Source organism: Equus caballus, chromosome 13 (assembly GCF_041296265.1).
Source record: "Equus caballus isolate H_3958 breed thoroughbred chromosome 13, TB-T2T, whole genome shotgun sequence".
Lineage (NCBI taxonomy): Eukaryota > Metazoa > Chordata > Mammalia > Perissodactyla > Equidae > Equus > Equus caballus.
This window is the reverse complement of record NC_091696.1, coordinates 52,969,931-52,982,671: the sequence shown is the minus strand read 5'-3', so window position 1 is coordinate 52,982,671 and position 12,741 is coordinate 52,969,931. Positions and strand designations below refer to the sequence as shown.

Below are 12,741 nucleotides of genomic sequence, written 5' to 3'. Positions count from 1 at the left end.
GTGTCCAGCAGCCTCCAAGGCCTCAGCCTCTGGAAAGGGTGAATCACAAGCCATGATGGAACTCACAGCTAGGGTGGGGTCCCCAAGCAAGGGGTCAGAGATGGTCTCTGGGGAGTCCATCGGGCATTGCCCTGTTGCCATGGCATCCAGCTGCCACTAATCCTTGCCCTCCTTGCTCGTGCTGGGCATGACCTCTGCAGAGTGTCCCCAGGCTTCACCTCACTTGATCCTCCTGGGGCAGGGGGTGGTGTGCAGTCTCAGAACTAGGGGCTGAAAGGCGAGGAGACTCTTGCCAGGAGCACTGGGTGACAGGGGAGGGGAAGGCAGCCTTGGAGGGGACGGCCACATCTCTGGGCACCTTCTCTCCTTTCCCATCAGAGCCCCCAGGAGGACCCAGGTGAGACCACCTGGGTGTTAGAGTGTCAGAGGCATCCCAGCCTGGTGCTGGGCTGTGACTGGACCAAGCACCCATCCACTGGGCACCAACTCCACGTGGGACCCTCCAGAGAGGGCGAGAGGGTGAAGGGCTTACAGGAGGCAGATTCTGGCGAGGGGCCCTGGGACCCAGCCTGTAGCCCCTCCCCAGCGCCTGGCTCCGGCTGAATCTTGGCAGAAGGGAGGTCTCCAGAGCAAAGCCCAGTTCAGCCAGGGCAGGGTGAGTGGAAGGTTCGGAGTGTGTGAGGGGGCGGAGGTGAGCTAGGGGTCCTTGGGATCTGCCCCGGAGCAGGGGCTCCTCCCACAGGCTGCCCTGTCCCGGCAGCCCCAGGGGCCCAGGCCCAGCGCCAGGCCTGGAAGGATCCCGATGTCACTGGAAGGGGCCACAGTGGGGCCAGGGGTTGGCCGTGTGCCCTCAAGCTACTCTAGACAGAGTGTCCAGCACGGAGTGTCATTCAGCCAGCAGCTGGGCTCCCCAAGCTCGGGGCTGCATCCCGTGTAGGGTACTGTCCAAATGCCCACCCAACTCTCGGTGCCTAGTGGACATGAGGAGCTCATACTACTTGTCAAAGTCAGCGGCTGTCACAGCGGGGCCCCAGCCAGCAGCAATGGCAGCACATGGAAACTGGTCAGAAATGCAGATTCTCGGGCCGACCTGCCAATTTGGCCACCCTAGGTGTGAGACGGTGGGGGGGGCCTGTTTTGATGGGCAAGGGGGGCTCTCATGCCTGCTAACGGGAGACCCCAGAATGAAGGGAGCATGCTGGGAACCCCAAAACCACCCCACCAGCTGGGGCCTCCTGCTGCCCCTCGCCACGCGGCTGACCGTCTCTGCAGCACAGCCGGCCCCATCCGTCAGAGCAGACGCCTCCAGAGCTTCTCCCCGGAGGCAGGACTCTCCTGATCCACCTCGGACTCCCGGGAGTGCGCTCCGGCCCCTCCGCCCCCGTCGTGCTGGCTGCAGGAGCCCCTCCGAGCTCAGATCTGCGACCAGACGGACAGAAAAGGAGGTGGGGCGCCGCTGTCACCCAGTCGCCGCGACGGGACAAGGGCTGCGGGCAAACATGCGAAGGCTTTGGGACCGGAGACAGGCGGACGGGCTTGGGGCCCGGGGAGCCGAGCGCCCGCCCCCCGCCCCGCCCCGCGCCCCGCCCCGCCGGTGCCCCGAGCCCCGAGCGAGCGCAGCGCGGCTCTCGGCTCCCCGGGCCAGAGGGCGCCGCCGCCGCCGCCGCCGCCGCCGCCGCCGCAGGTGAGTGCTGCGCCCCCGCCCCCGCGCCCCTGCCCTCCGCTCTCGCCGGGGTCCCGCTTCAGGTCCCTGTTATCCTCTGCGGGGGTCTCACCACCCTGCGTGCAGCCGTGCGCCGCCCTGGCCTGGGGTCCCGCCGTGCTCTCCTCGCTGCGGCTCGCCCTGTCCCCCACGAGCTCCCTATGCACCTCTACTGCCGCACGGGGTCCCTCCCCTCCCTTTCCGTCTGCTCCCCAGTCTCAGCCCCTCCATCCCCTCCCGAAACCTCGCTGCCCTCGCCCTCGCCCTCGCCATCCTCCAGCCTCTGGGCCCTGTGCTCCAGGGTCCGGGCAGAAGCCGCAGGGACACTGCTCACCGCGCCCCTCCCGGCCTGACATCCCCGCGGTGGGCGCCACGGTGGGGTTTGTCCTGGGGCTGGCGAAGAGTAGGCGGCGCGTCTGGGGAGGGTTAGCTCCCTTGCTCAGAGGCTGTGGATGGGGGGTGGGTGTGGATGGGGGTGGGTGTGGAAAGCGGAACTCCGAGGGAGCAGGAGCCGTGGGGGTGTGCGCGGGAGCCGGTCTGAGCTGGCCGGTAGAGGTGGGGTCTGCCCTTCGACCGCGGGGAGGTGGCGGGAAGACTGTAGGCATTGGGGCCAGCTCCAGGGGCCTGTCGGCCGGTGCACGGTCTGCTTGGCCCTGGGGACTCCAGCAGGTGCGTGACCCTGACCTGGGGAGGAGATGGGGCTGCCCCTGCCTGCTGGACACGGAGCCCTCACCTCTCCAGGGCTTGGCACCTGTGCTCTGGAGCCCTCTTGCAGCCTCCCCAGAAGGGAACACAGCCCTGGAAGTTCACCTGTGTGCCCTTTCCCCACCCAGGCTCCCGGCAGGGCCCTCGCCTGCCCACCTGCTTGGCCCACTGTCCCTGGTCTGCCAGCCACCCTGGGTCCTGGGTGAGGGTGAGGGCTGGAGCCAGTGCTGTCCAGACTCTGAGGCTGCGCTGGCTGCTGATGAGCCGCCACTGAAGAACAGGTTCCTGGGGACAGCCAACCGCTTGGGAGCCTCCGGGCACAAGGTGGTCCATAGCACCAATGACAATGACTCACCACCATTCGTTCCCGGCAAAATAACGACCCAGATTTCCAAGAAAGTTTGCTGGGGGTGAAACGTGGTCTTGAGGGTGTGCAGACCCCACCAAGACCCTGAGGAGGTGGTTTTGCTGGCCTGGCCTCCCTGTTGCTGCACAGAGCTGCCCACACCCACCTCAGTGTCCCCCTCCTGGGGAGAGGGTACAGCCCCTGACCACAGGCTGCCATAAGGACGGCCGGAGCATGTTTGGGGAAGGAGCAGGAGTTGGCTGCACACCAGAGCAAGGTCCTCCCACAGGGGTGGCAGGCCTGGGTCCAGGGCCCTGGGTGGTGCTGGGGCCTGTCCTCTTAGCCATGCCATCCCCTACATTTGCCCCCGCCCTACACAGGTCAAGGGAGCACCTGTGGATCCGCAGCCTCCCAGGTGAGGCATGGGCCCCAGGAGAACGGAGCCTCGACTCCTCCCAGCGGCAGCTGCCCATGGATAGGGGATGCCGGCTCCCTCCCACTGACCTGATATCAGGCTAGCCTGGGAGGGCTTGGAGTGGTGCAGGCTGGACCTCCCCCCCAGGCACAGAGCACTTGAGCATTGACTCGTCCCTGTCCCCAAGCCCCTGGGAAACCCCCTCCTCCGTGTTGCCCAGGGCAGGTGCCTTTCCTGACGGTGGGCAGGAGGTGCCGGGCTGTTTGGGGCAGGCGAGCGGGCAGCACCAGCAGTGAGCCAGGCGCTGCACACGGCGTCCTGCACACCCGAGCTTATTTCATCTGCTCCACAACATTGCAGTTTGTAGGAGTCACTGATTACAGGAAGCCAGGGCTTGGAGACACGGCATGACTTGCCCAGGATCACTGGGCCAGTGTGTGGGGGTGGCTGCGGCAGGGTGAGGACGGGGTCTGTTCCCCACAAGATCCCTCCTGGATGGGGAAGCCCCCGGCATTGGCTCACAGTCCGTTGCACAGCCCACCCTGCTGCATCCCCCACCCACAGGGAAAAGGGCCCCAGGGATGGTTTTCCCACGAGTGTGCAATTTCTGTGACTAAGAAGATTGCCGCTTCTGAATAATGGCTCCTGCGGAATTATGTTCCGAGAGCGGGCACAGCAGCGCGGCCTGATTTAGCTCCTCGCCACTCTGAAGTCGGTCGGGAGTTGGGGCGTTTGGGGGGACAGCAGGGGTGCCTGGCATTCTGCGCAGCCTGCTCAGGGTCCTGGGCGGCCGGGCGCCGGGCAGTGGCCCTGGAGGCGCCCTGAGCAGCCGAGAGCACATTCCCGATTTAGCATCAAACGCATCCAGGCCCCATGCTGGGGCCGCGTCTGAGACCCCGCTCTCTGTGGGTGAACAAAACTCCTCAGGGGGCTGCGACTTCCTCCCCACCCAGCCCCCTTGGGTCCCACGCAGAATGGGCCGGAAGCCTCTCCTTGGGTGTTTTTGGGGAGAGGTGCGGCCCCCAGGACTCTCCACCTCGACATGCACACAGCCCACCCAGCTGTCTCCAGACCAGCGTCCTGGTAGAAGTCATTCCCCACCAGCACCTCAAGGGAGCTTCAAACATTATTTTAAATTTTTTATTGCTTTGTTGAATATGAGCAGGGGCCCCTCTGCACCAGGTCCCAGGAACAGAGATCAGCAGCCTGACTCCCTGCCTGCAGAGAGAGCCTGCAGGTCACCCATCTCTGAGTGTCCCGGGAGGCCCTCCTCCCCGCTGGGCACAGACGCAGGTGAAACACCCGGGAAGGGTGGGTTCCCCCAACCCAGGAGCACCCCTTCTGACTGAGGGCCCAGCAGGCTGCCTGAGGGACCCCAGCTTTGTCTTTAAATGCAGTGGTCCCCAACATCAAACTTTGACCTTTTTTAACAGAGGTTTTGTCACACACTTCACATCAGGTCACAACATCCCATCCGGGTGGGGATCCAGGGTGACGGCGTTTCTCTCTCCAGCTGCCTCCGTGGCTCCTGTGGCCGGTGGGGCTTGTTGTCTGGATCCTCACTCCTCATGGGTTTTGTCTTGTCCCTCCATAAGGCCGTCTTTTATCACTGATGCTCCGGAGGTTGGCTCTGATGCTGTTGCATTTTTACTTTATCCTTCTGGGGAAGGGTTGGTGCTTTCGAGCAGGACTCTTGTCTGTGGCCAGCCCTCCACCTGAATGACGCATTTGCCCCCCGGCCCTCCCAGCCCCCTGCAGGCTCCTCGCCTCAGTGCCACGCTCTGGGGGCCTCCCTCAGCCCCTCCTCCGATTTGCCAATTCTCTCTCCAACTGCATCCAGACTGGCGTTGATCCTGACTTTTGTGTGTTGTTTTATTTTTTTTGTCCAAATGATAATTTTTCATACCCAAGAGTTGTAATTTTCAAAAATAGACACTTGTTCGTTTTACTTCTTAGACAGAAGCCAAATTTATTTCATAATATTTTTATCCACGCCTTGCTGAGGATGCTAAACACATAGAAACGTGTCTCAGGCATTCTTGTTGTCACATGGCTTTTACTTCACCTGAAATGAATCCACCCGTCCACCTGCCCATTGGCGATGTTCTTGGTCGTGTTCACGTTTCCTGGTGTCAGTTGGCCCAGTGAACCTGGAAATTCTGGTGTGTCTGCCCTTTGGGAGCAGAGGATCCTTTCTGTCGTTGTCAGTGTGGTTGATTCCGGGCCTCCTGGAGGGTGTCGTGAGTTCTGAGAAGCCCTGGGTGCTGCTGGGCCTGAGGGACCCTGCTGGGGCATCGCCGCCCTTTCCAGCCCCTCGCAGGTCCTTGTCTGGGTCCCTGGGGGCACTTAGCCTCCCTGCTGGACCCCCACCCCACTTTGTGTGGCCAAGGCCCCAGCCCTGCCTGCCTGCCCTCTCCCCGCCCCTCCCATCCGTGGAGGCACTTCCTCTTGAGCATCATCGTGATGGACTGTTTCAGACACATGGAGAAGGATGAAAGCTGTGTAAGGAATATGTATGCCTGTCACCCTGCACCACGGGCATTACCATTCCCCCATCTTTGCCTCGGCTCTTTCCCTGCAAAACCCCTTGCGTTCCGTTGTTCTCCCCAGCTTCCCCTTCCACACGCCCTCTCCCAGGGTCGGGCTTGCCCTGCACACCCACGCGTGCGCACACACATGTGCATTTCCCCCAGCTGTTCCAGGTCATCTCCTTGGCCCAGTGACATCCATGCTGTGGTGGATGGGCTGGACAGGGGCTGGCAGGGGGCAGTGAGGCCAAGGCTGCTCGGCCACACGGCCAGGGCTGTGCCAGGGGTGGCACAGACGCCCCTCCCCAGGAGGCAGCTTTCCCGAGAGCGAGGTGGACGCTGGCAGAGCCTCTGCAGCCTGAAGTCTGGCTTCTCGGCCACGCAGAAAGCCCAGCCCCTCCTGACGGTTCCAGAAGGCCACTCAGAGTCCGGCTTTGGGGCCGCCCAGGAGAGCAGGGCTTGGTGGGTGGCATTGGCTGGGTGTGAGGGGCTTGCCAAGTCTGTCCCTCTCCGCCCGTCCTGTGGGTCCCTGGGGAGGTGACTCCTGCCTTCCTCAGTCCCTTTGCTGCCAGTTAGGGGTGGCAGTGCTGCCCCCAGGGCTCCATGAGCCTCAGCAAGACCAGATGCAGACGCAAGGGTGGCTGTGGCCAAGCTGGGAGGCCATGGAGGGTGTGGGGACGGTCATGTCTCCGGAAGCCATCAGGGCATCGACAGACGACGCCTCGGCTCACAGGCAGATGTGCTCCTTCCTCTTCGGGCTTGTTTTCCAAACAATTTGCTTAACGTGATTCCCGGGGAGTCGACCACGAGTAATCGTGTTTACCCGATGCCGTGGGGTAATCCTGTGCCTCACCAGCAGGCAGGGCGGACGTGGGAGAGGAAGTGCCTGGCTGTCCGGTTAATGGTCCCCGCGTCCCCTCCTCTTCTCTTGCAGAGAAGACGACGCACCGGCCCTGCCCTCAGTGTCGCGATGGAGCCTCTGTCCCCGGCCTCCGCACTGGCCAGCTGGAACACCTCCTCAGCGGCCACCAGTGGAGGTGGCGAGAATGGGACGCTGGTGGGGCCAGCACCCTCGCCGGGGGCCCGGGCGGTCGTGGTGCCCGTGCTGTACCTGCTGGTGTGCGTGGCGGGGCTGGGCGGCAACACGCTGGTCATCTACGTGGTGTTGCGCCACGCCAAGATGAAGACGGTCACCAACATCTACATCCTCAACCTGGCCGTGGCCGACGTGCTGCTCATGCTGGGGCTGCCCTTCCTGGCCACGCAGAACGCCATCTCCTACTGGCCCTTCGGCCACGTCCTGTGCCGCCTGGTCATGACGCTGGACGGCATCAACCAGTTCACCAGCATCTTCTGCCTGACCGTCATGAGCGTGGACCGCTACCTGGCCATTGTCCACCCCATCCGCTCCACCCGCTGGCGCCGCCCGAGGGTGGCCAAGCTGGCCAGCGCCGCAGTCTGGGCCTTCTCGCTGCTCATGTCGCTGCCGCTGGTCATCTTCGCGGACATCCAGGAGGGCTGGAACACCTGCAACCTCAGCTGGCCGGAGCCCGTGGGCCTGTGGGGTGCCGTCTTCATCATCTACACGTCCGTCCTGGGCTTCTTCGGGCCGCTGCTCGTCATCTGCCTGTGCTACCTGCTCATCGTGGTGAAGGTGAAGGCGTCGGGCGTGCGCGTGGGCTCCACGAGGCGGCGGTCGGAGCGCAAGGTGACCCGCATGGTGGTGGTGGTGGTGGTGGTGTTCGTGGGCTGCTGGCTGCCCTTCTTCATTGTCAACATCGTCAACCTGGCCTTCGTCCTGCCCGAGGAGCCCGCCTCTGCCGGTGCCTACTTCTTCGTGGTCATCTTGTCCTACGCCAACAGCTGCGCCAACCCTGTGCTCTATGGCTTCCTCTCTGACAACTTCCGCCAGAGCTTCCGGAAGGTTCTGTGCCTCCGCAAGGGTTCAGGTGCTGAGGACGCAGATGCCACAGAGCCTCGGCCTGACAAGGGTGGCCGCCCAGAGGAGGCCACGCTACCCGCCCGCAGCTCCGAGGCCAACGGGCTCATGCAGACCAGCAAGCTGTGAGGGCCGTGGGCGGGCGGCGCCAGGTGGCTCCTGCCCCTGTCTGGTCTCGTTCTCCCAGGCAGAACACTCCCCCAAGATTCGGGGTCCTGCCCAGCTGACCCCCTCAGCGGCCTGGAGGTTCCCTGTGGTGTGAGGACCATGGGTGGTCCTGGTCCTGAAGTGACAAGTCGTCACTTTCACCAGCCTGTTGTCGCCATGCAGGCCAGGTCCCGGGATGTTAGGGGGTGGGTAGGACAGGCCTGGGTGTCCCGGGCAACAGTCAGGGCATCCTGACCCTCCAGTCCTGTCCTCAGGCTGTGGGAGTGACCATCGGTGTGAGCTGGTGATGGCTTGCCCGGCCTCCACCCTCTTATCACATGTACCCCCCACACATCAGCCCTGCTTCCCCTGGTCAGCATCAGGTGCTGCTCTGTGAAACTGAAGAGCCAGAAGGCCCTGGGCTGCGGCCTCTACCCCAGAGCTCTCAGGACCTATGGCTGTGCTGACTTTGGGGGTGGCAGGTGTGAAGCTGCACACGGCCCCCCGGCAGCGAGTGCACTGGCATTCCAGGGGAGACAGCCAGGCCTGCTGAGCTCTCCTGTCCTCGAGCCCCCATCCACCCCGCCACCCATCCCCGTCACTGTCTCTCCCTTCCTGGCTGGCTGCTGGCATGGTCCCAGGAGGCTGCTGAGGTTGGGCTGGGCTCCGTGGGTCCCACCGTGGAAGCGAGTGGGGAGGGCAGCAAGTGCAGAGGGAGAGCGAAGGGGCTGAGGTCAGGGGTGGAGAGTGGGCCCCCAGGCTTCGGGGGTGACACAGGTGTCCCCAGGAGCACAGCGAGAGGCCCTCCTGGGGAGGGGCAGGCAAGGACGCAGGAAGCTGCAGCTGGCTCTTCTGCTTTCAGCAGGGGCTCCGGCCCGGGAGGGAGAGTGGATAGGAGCAGAAGAGAAATATCCAGACGGCAGTGGGGGAGCCGCCTCCCAGCGCAAATAGCAGGCGGCTTGGAAAGGCAGTGCCGTGTAGGCGTGAAAACGCCAGCAAATGCCAGGCCCCTGAGGAATTCTGCGTCCCTGGACAAGAGTGGTCTTATCCACCCCCAGAAACACCAGCTCCTCCCGCCACCAGGCCTGTGGGTCCCGGGAAGATGCCCACACTTTGCTGGGAGCCCGGGGCCTTGGGCCTCTCTCTGAGGCTGGAAGGAGAAGGGTCAGAGTTGGGGGCTCACTCAGCCCGCGGGGCCCCCATCTGGAATAGCCCTGCCCGGTGCCACCCCCAGCTTGGCTCGGGCTTCCTGGGTCTTCCCAGAGCAGGACCCTGACCCCTAGGAAGGCACAGGGAGCAGGCAGAGATGTACTGGGCAGGGGACAGGCCTGGTCCACGCTACCCGGGCCTGAGCACTGGCCAGACAGAGGCCAAGCCCTGGGAACACCATCGCATAATGAGGGCGCTTGTGTGTGACAGCCGCTCTCCTGAATAAACGAGAGGATAAATGTTTGACTCTTTCCCAAAGCAAATATTGTCCCTGGAGCCGATCGAAGCTGGTGCAAATCAGAGGCAGTGGATGGAGGAGCCTGGGGTGGGGGTGGGCGGACCCTTGGCTGGAAGTGGGCAGCTGGGTCACTTAGACGTAGCAAAGCAGAGGTGTAAACCAGCTTGGAAGGGGGCAGAGGTGTTTCCCCTCAAGGCCCCAGGACGGGGCTGGGAGTGGGAGACTGGTTGGGGACCCTCTTCCTGGGCGGGTGGGGACCCAGCAGCCTCCAGGGCCCCAGGCTGAGTCTCCATCCCTCCTGGGCTCAATTTGGGGCGCAGGGGGACAGCTCCTCCATTCCAGAGCCTGGAATCAGAGTCACCAGGTACTGGTAACCAAACCCATTCCTGACTTGCCCTAGGGACAGCATCCCAGAGCGAGGCGGGGTGCCCAGGGAGAAACTGAGGCCTGTTCACCCTGCGCCCCCCCTACACGGTCAGGCCTCCCCCAGGATGTGGATACAAAGTACATCTGCTCAGAATGACTTTGGGGAGCGAGCAGATGGCTCAGAAATCTCTGCCCAGATCAATTTCTCCCAATTGATCCGACATCGCGAGCTCCCTCCCCAGGGCCGCGCCAGCGTGGGGACGACAGACGCCAGCAGTGTCCTGACCGGCTCCTGCCCTTGTGGGGTGTGAACGTGTGCGTGTGCATGTGTGTGTGTGAGTGTGTGTGGACCCAGTGGGCGGGGGAACCTGTGGGATGTTCCATGAGACTCCAGGCAGCCCGTGGACGCTGGGTCTAGGTGGACGTGGGGAACGAGGCTTGACCAGCGTGAACAGTCCTTGAAGCCCCCAGGGGGGATGGGGCATGGAGCTGGAGGGAACGAGGACCTGGACACCCCCGAGCATCTGTCACGGGACAGGGGCATGAGTGTGCCAGGAGGAGCATGGGCCCTGGGAGCCAGTGGACACGGGAACACATCCTGGCCAGGCCGCTGCCCTCCTGTACCCAGCGCAGGCTGGGGACAGCTGTCGGGGCCCCAGAGCCTCCACACTGCCTGGAGGTCCGGCAACCCCAGGCCCTGATTGGGGGTGGGGGGACATAGAGCAAACACCCTCTGGGTGGGTGACGACTTTATGGGCTTTCTGTCCGCATCAATGGGTTTTATTGGCCGCTGGGCTCCAGTGGCTCCCGGAGTGACCTTGCTCAGGAAATCCGGCCCGGGGCCAGGACGCGGTGCCTCCGGGATGGGGGCAGAGGCAGGAGGGGTCTGTTTGCCTGGCAGGGTGGGGCACGAGTGGGAGGGCGGGTGATCAGGGCGCAGCTCCCACAGGCAGAGCCGGTCTTGTACCCCAACAGTGAAGGAAACTGAGTCTGGCCCATCCCGGGGGCTGAGCAAGGCTGTGCTCACAGTCCCCGGCGGGTGGCGGCTCCTCCCAGCTGAATCCCCATCGGCAGGAGCGGTGTCGGGTGCCCTGGGTGGGGTCCTGAGGAGGGGTCAGAGGGCCCACCCTCCTTGGATGTCCTGTGACAGGACGATGGGTGGACCACGGGCAGACACCAGGAAGGACTTCCCACAGGAACCTGGGGACCGAGGGGGCTGTGATGTCCTCTGGTGGGGTCAGGGAGACTGAATGGCATTGGGAATAGGATCTTCGATGGTCACCTCTCAGGCCCCTGCAGAACCCTGGATCTCAAGGGCTGGGTGGAAAGGAGGACCTGGAAGGACACCTGAGTCTGTGACCCTCCTCCAGCCCTGGCGACAGGGGTCCCCAACCCCAACACTGCCGGCTCCCCTCTGTTGCAGCCAAGCACACCGTCCTGTTCTGTGCAGACTGGCTTATGCCATCCCGGCTCCTGAGGGCTGGTCTGGCCACCCTGGCCCTGAAGGGTGTTTGTTGAGTGAATAATTGAGTGACATTAAGTGGTGGGCACTCTGCCAGGTGGGGGACCTTACCTTGAAGGTCCTGTGACTGCCCAGGAGCCTGAGGGGGGGGGTTCCCCATTTCTGCCCCTCCCTGCCCTGGGGCTCTCACCTCCCTCCAGGGCCCTGGCCCCTCCCGGTCCCAGGCCCACTCTCTCCCCTCCGTCAGGCTACATATCTGGAGATGGTGGTGACAGCTGTGCATTTGCCAGATTCTCACTGACAGGGATCAAGGGGCACCATCTAGGTGCCTGGGTGGGTCCCAGCACTGGGGGGGCAGGGACTCCGCCCAAGCAAACATCCCTCCTCAGGCCGCTGCCTCGAGAGAGGGGCTTGAGGCCCTTCCTAAGCCAATCTGATCCCCGACATTTGCACCCACGGGCCAGTGTCCATCCTCCAGGCCACACTCATGTGTGTGAGTTGCTCTGGGCTGTGGGTGCAGGGCAGGGGTGCCCCGAGGGGAAGGGGCACAGTCCTTCTGGGGCTGTCCGCAGGGCTGGTTCTCAGTGGAAGAAAGTGAGCACTGGGCAGGGGGCACCAGCCGTGTCTCTCTTCTGCCCGACAGCCCTCGTGGCTCCCGCTGCCCCAATGTCTGCCGCACCCCGTCCCCACTCTGCGGGCAGCCCCATCCATGTGCGCAGTTTGAGGAACTTTAATTAAAGGACACTTTGCAGGGCGGTGGGTGGCACAGTGCCCTGGGCTGACAATGTTGGGGCTTTACGTCCCAAGGGTGGGGGATGGGGTATCAGAACCAGGAGACCAAGGGGCTTCCTTCAGCCGAGGCAGCAGCCACCCGGTGGCCAGTGACTGAGCCCTGACCCTCCCTTCTTCCTGCACCCTGCTGGGCTCCCCACTGCAGGACAGAGGAAGCCTGGAAGCTCCACAGGGGTCGGTGCGATGGGAGGGGGTGGACATGGGGCGACAGAACTTCCCACACCAGGCTGTGGCCTCGCCCAGCCCTCTGCACGATGGGTCTGTCCATGCTCCTCCGAGGCCACCCTGTTGGGAGCTGGCCAAGCTGGGGGCTCCACCTGGGTCCCCCACCAGGCCCTGCCCACATGTTCCCTGAGGGACACAGGTGACGGTGCTGACCAGGCAGCCTGGAGAGAAGAATATCTAGATGCCGACACTCTGGGGGGTTTGGAAGGAGCACCCCTGGGCCCATGGTGACCACGATGGGTTTACTCCTTGCCTGTCCTCTCATCCGTCTGTCTGTGCAGGCTCTCTGACGGCAGGAAGCCCCCCGTGGCTCCCCAGGGCAGGAGCGCTTCCCTGTGTTTTGCATTTTGGCTTCAGGATTGATATAGAACCCTGCTTCCTGTTTTTACAAAGTCAAACCCATCACTCGTCTACTTGGGAAATTCTTCCACTCTCTTTAGAATCGAGAAGTCTTTCCCATCCAGAGATTAGCTAAATATCCCCACATATTTTTTTAATCGTGATAAAATACACACAACATAAAATTCACCGTCACCACTTGAAGTGCACAGTCCCGTGACATTAATTACACTCATGCTGCTGTGCAACCATCATCTCCAGAACTTGGGCATCTCGCAAAACTGAAACTGTCCCCACTAAACAATCCCCCAGCCGCCTCCCTGGGCCC

General features: G+C 63.3%; 1 protein-coding gene across 1 annotated transcript; it reads left to right on the top strand.

Annotated features, from left to right (window-relative positions):
• The first annotated feature begins 1,339 nt into the window (after positions 1–1,339).
• SSTR5 (somatostatin receptor 5) lies at positions 1,340–9,242 on the top strand. The gene is made up of 2 exons (XM_070231200.1): positions 1,340–1,684; positions 6,631–9,242. Exon 2 carries the CDS (start codon positions 6,667–6,669, stop codon positions 7,762–7,764), a length of 1,098 nt encoding a protein of 365 aa, XP_070087301.1. The 5' UTR covers positions 1,340–1,684; positions 6,631–6,666; the 3' UTR covers positions 7,765–9,242.
• Positions 9,243–12,741: the final 3,499 nt, after the last annotated feature.

Excerpts from the sequence above, each read along its gene's own strand:
- SSTR5 (XM_070231200.1), top strand. The coding sequence starts at position 6,667 with ATGGAGCCTCTGTCCCCGGCCTCCGCACTGGCCAGCTGGAACACCTCC.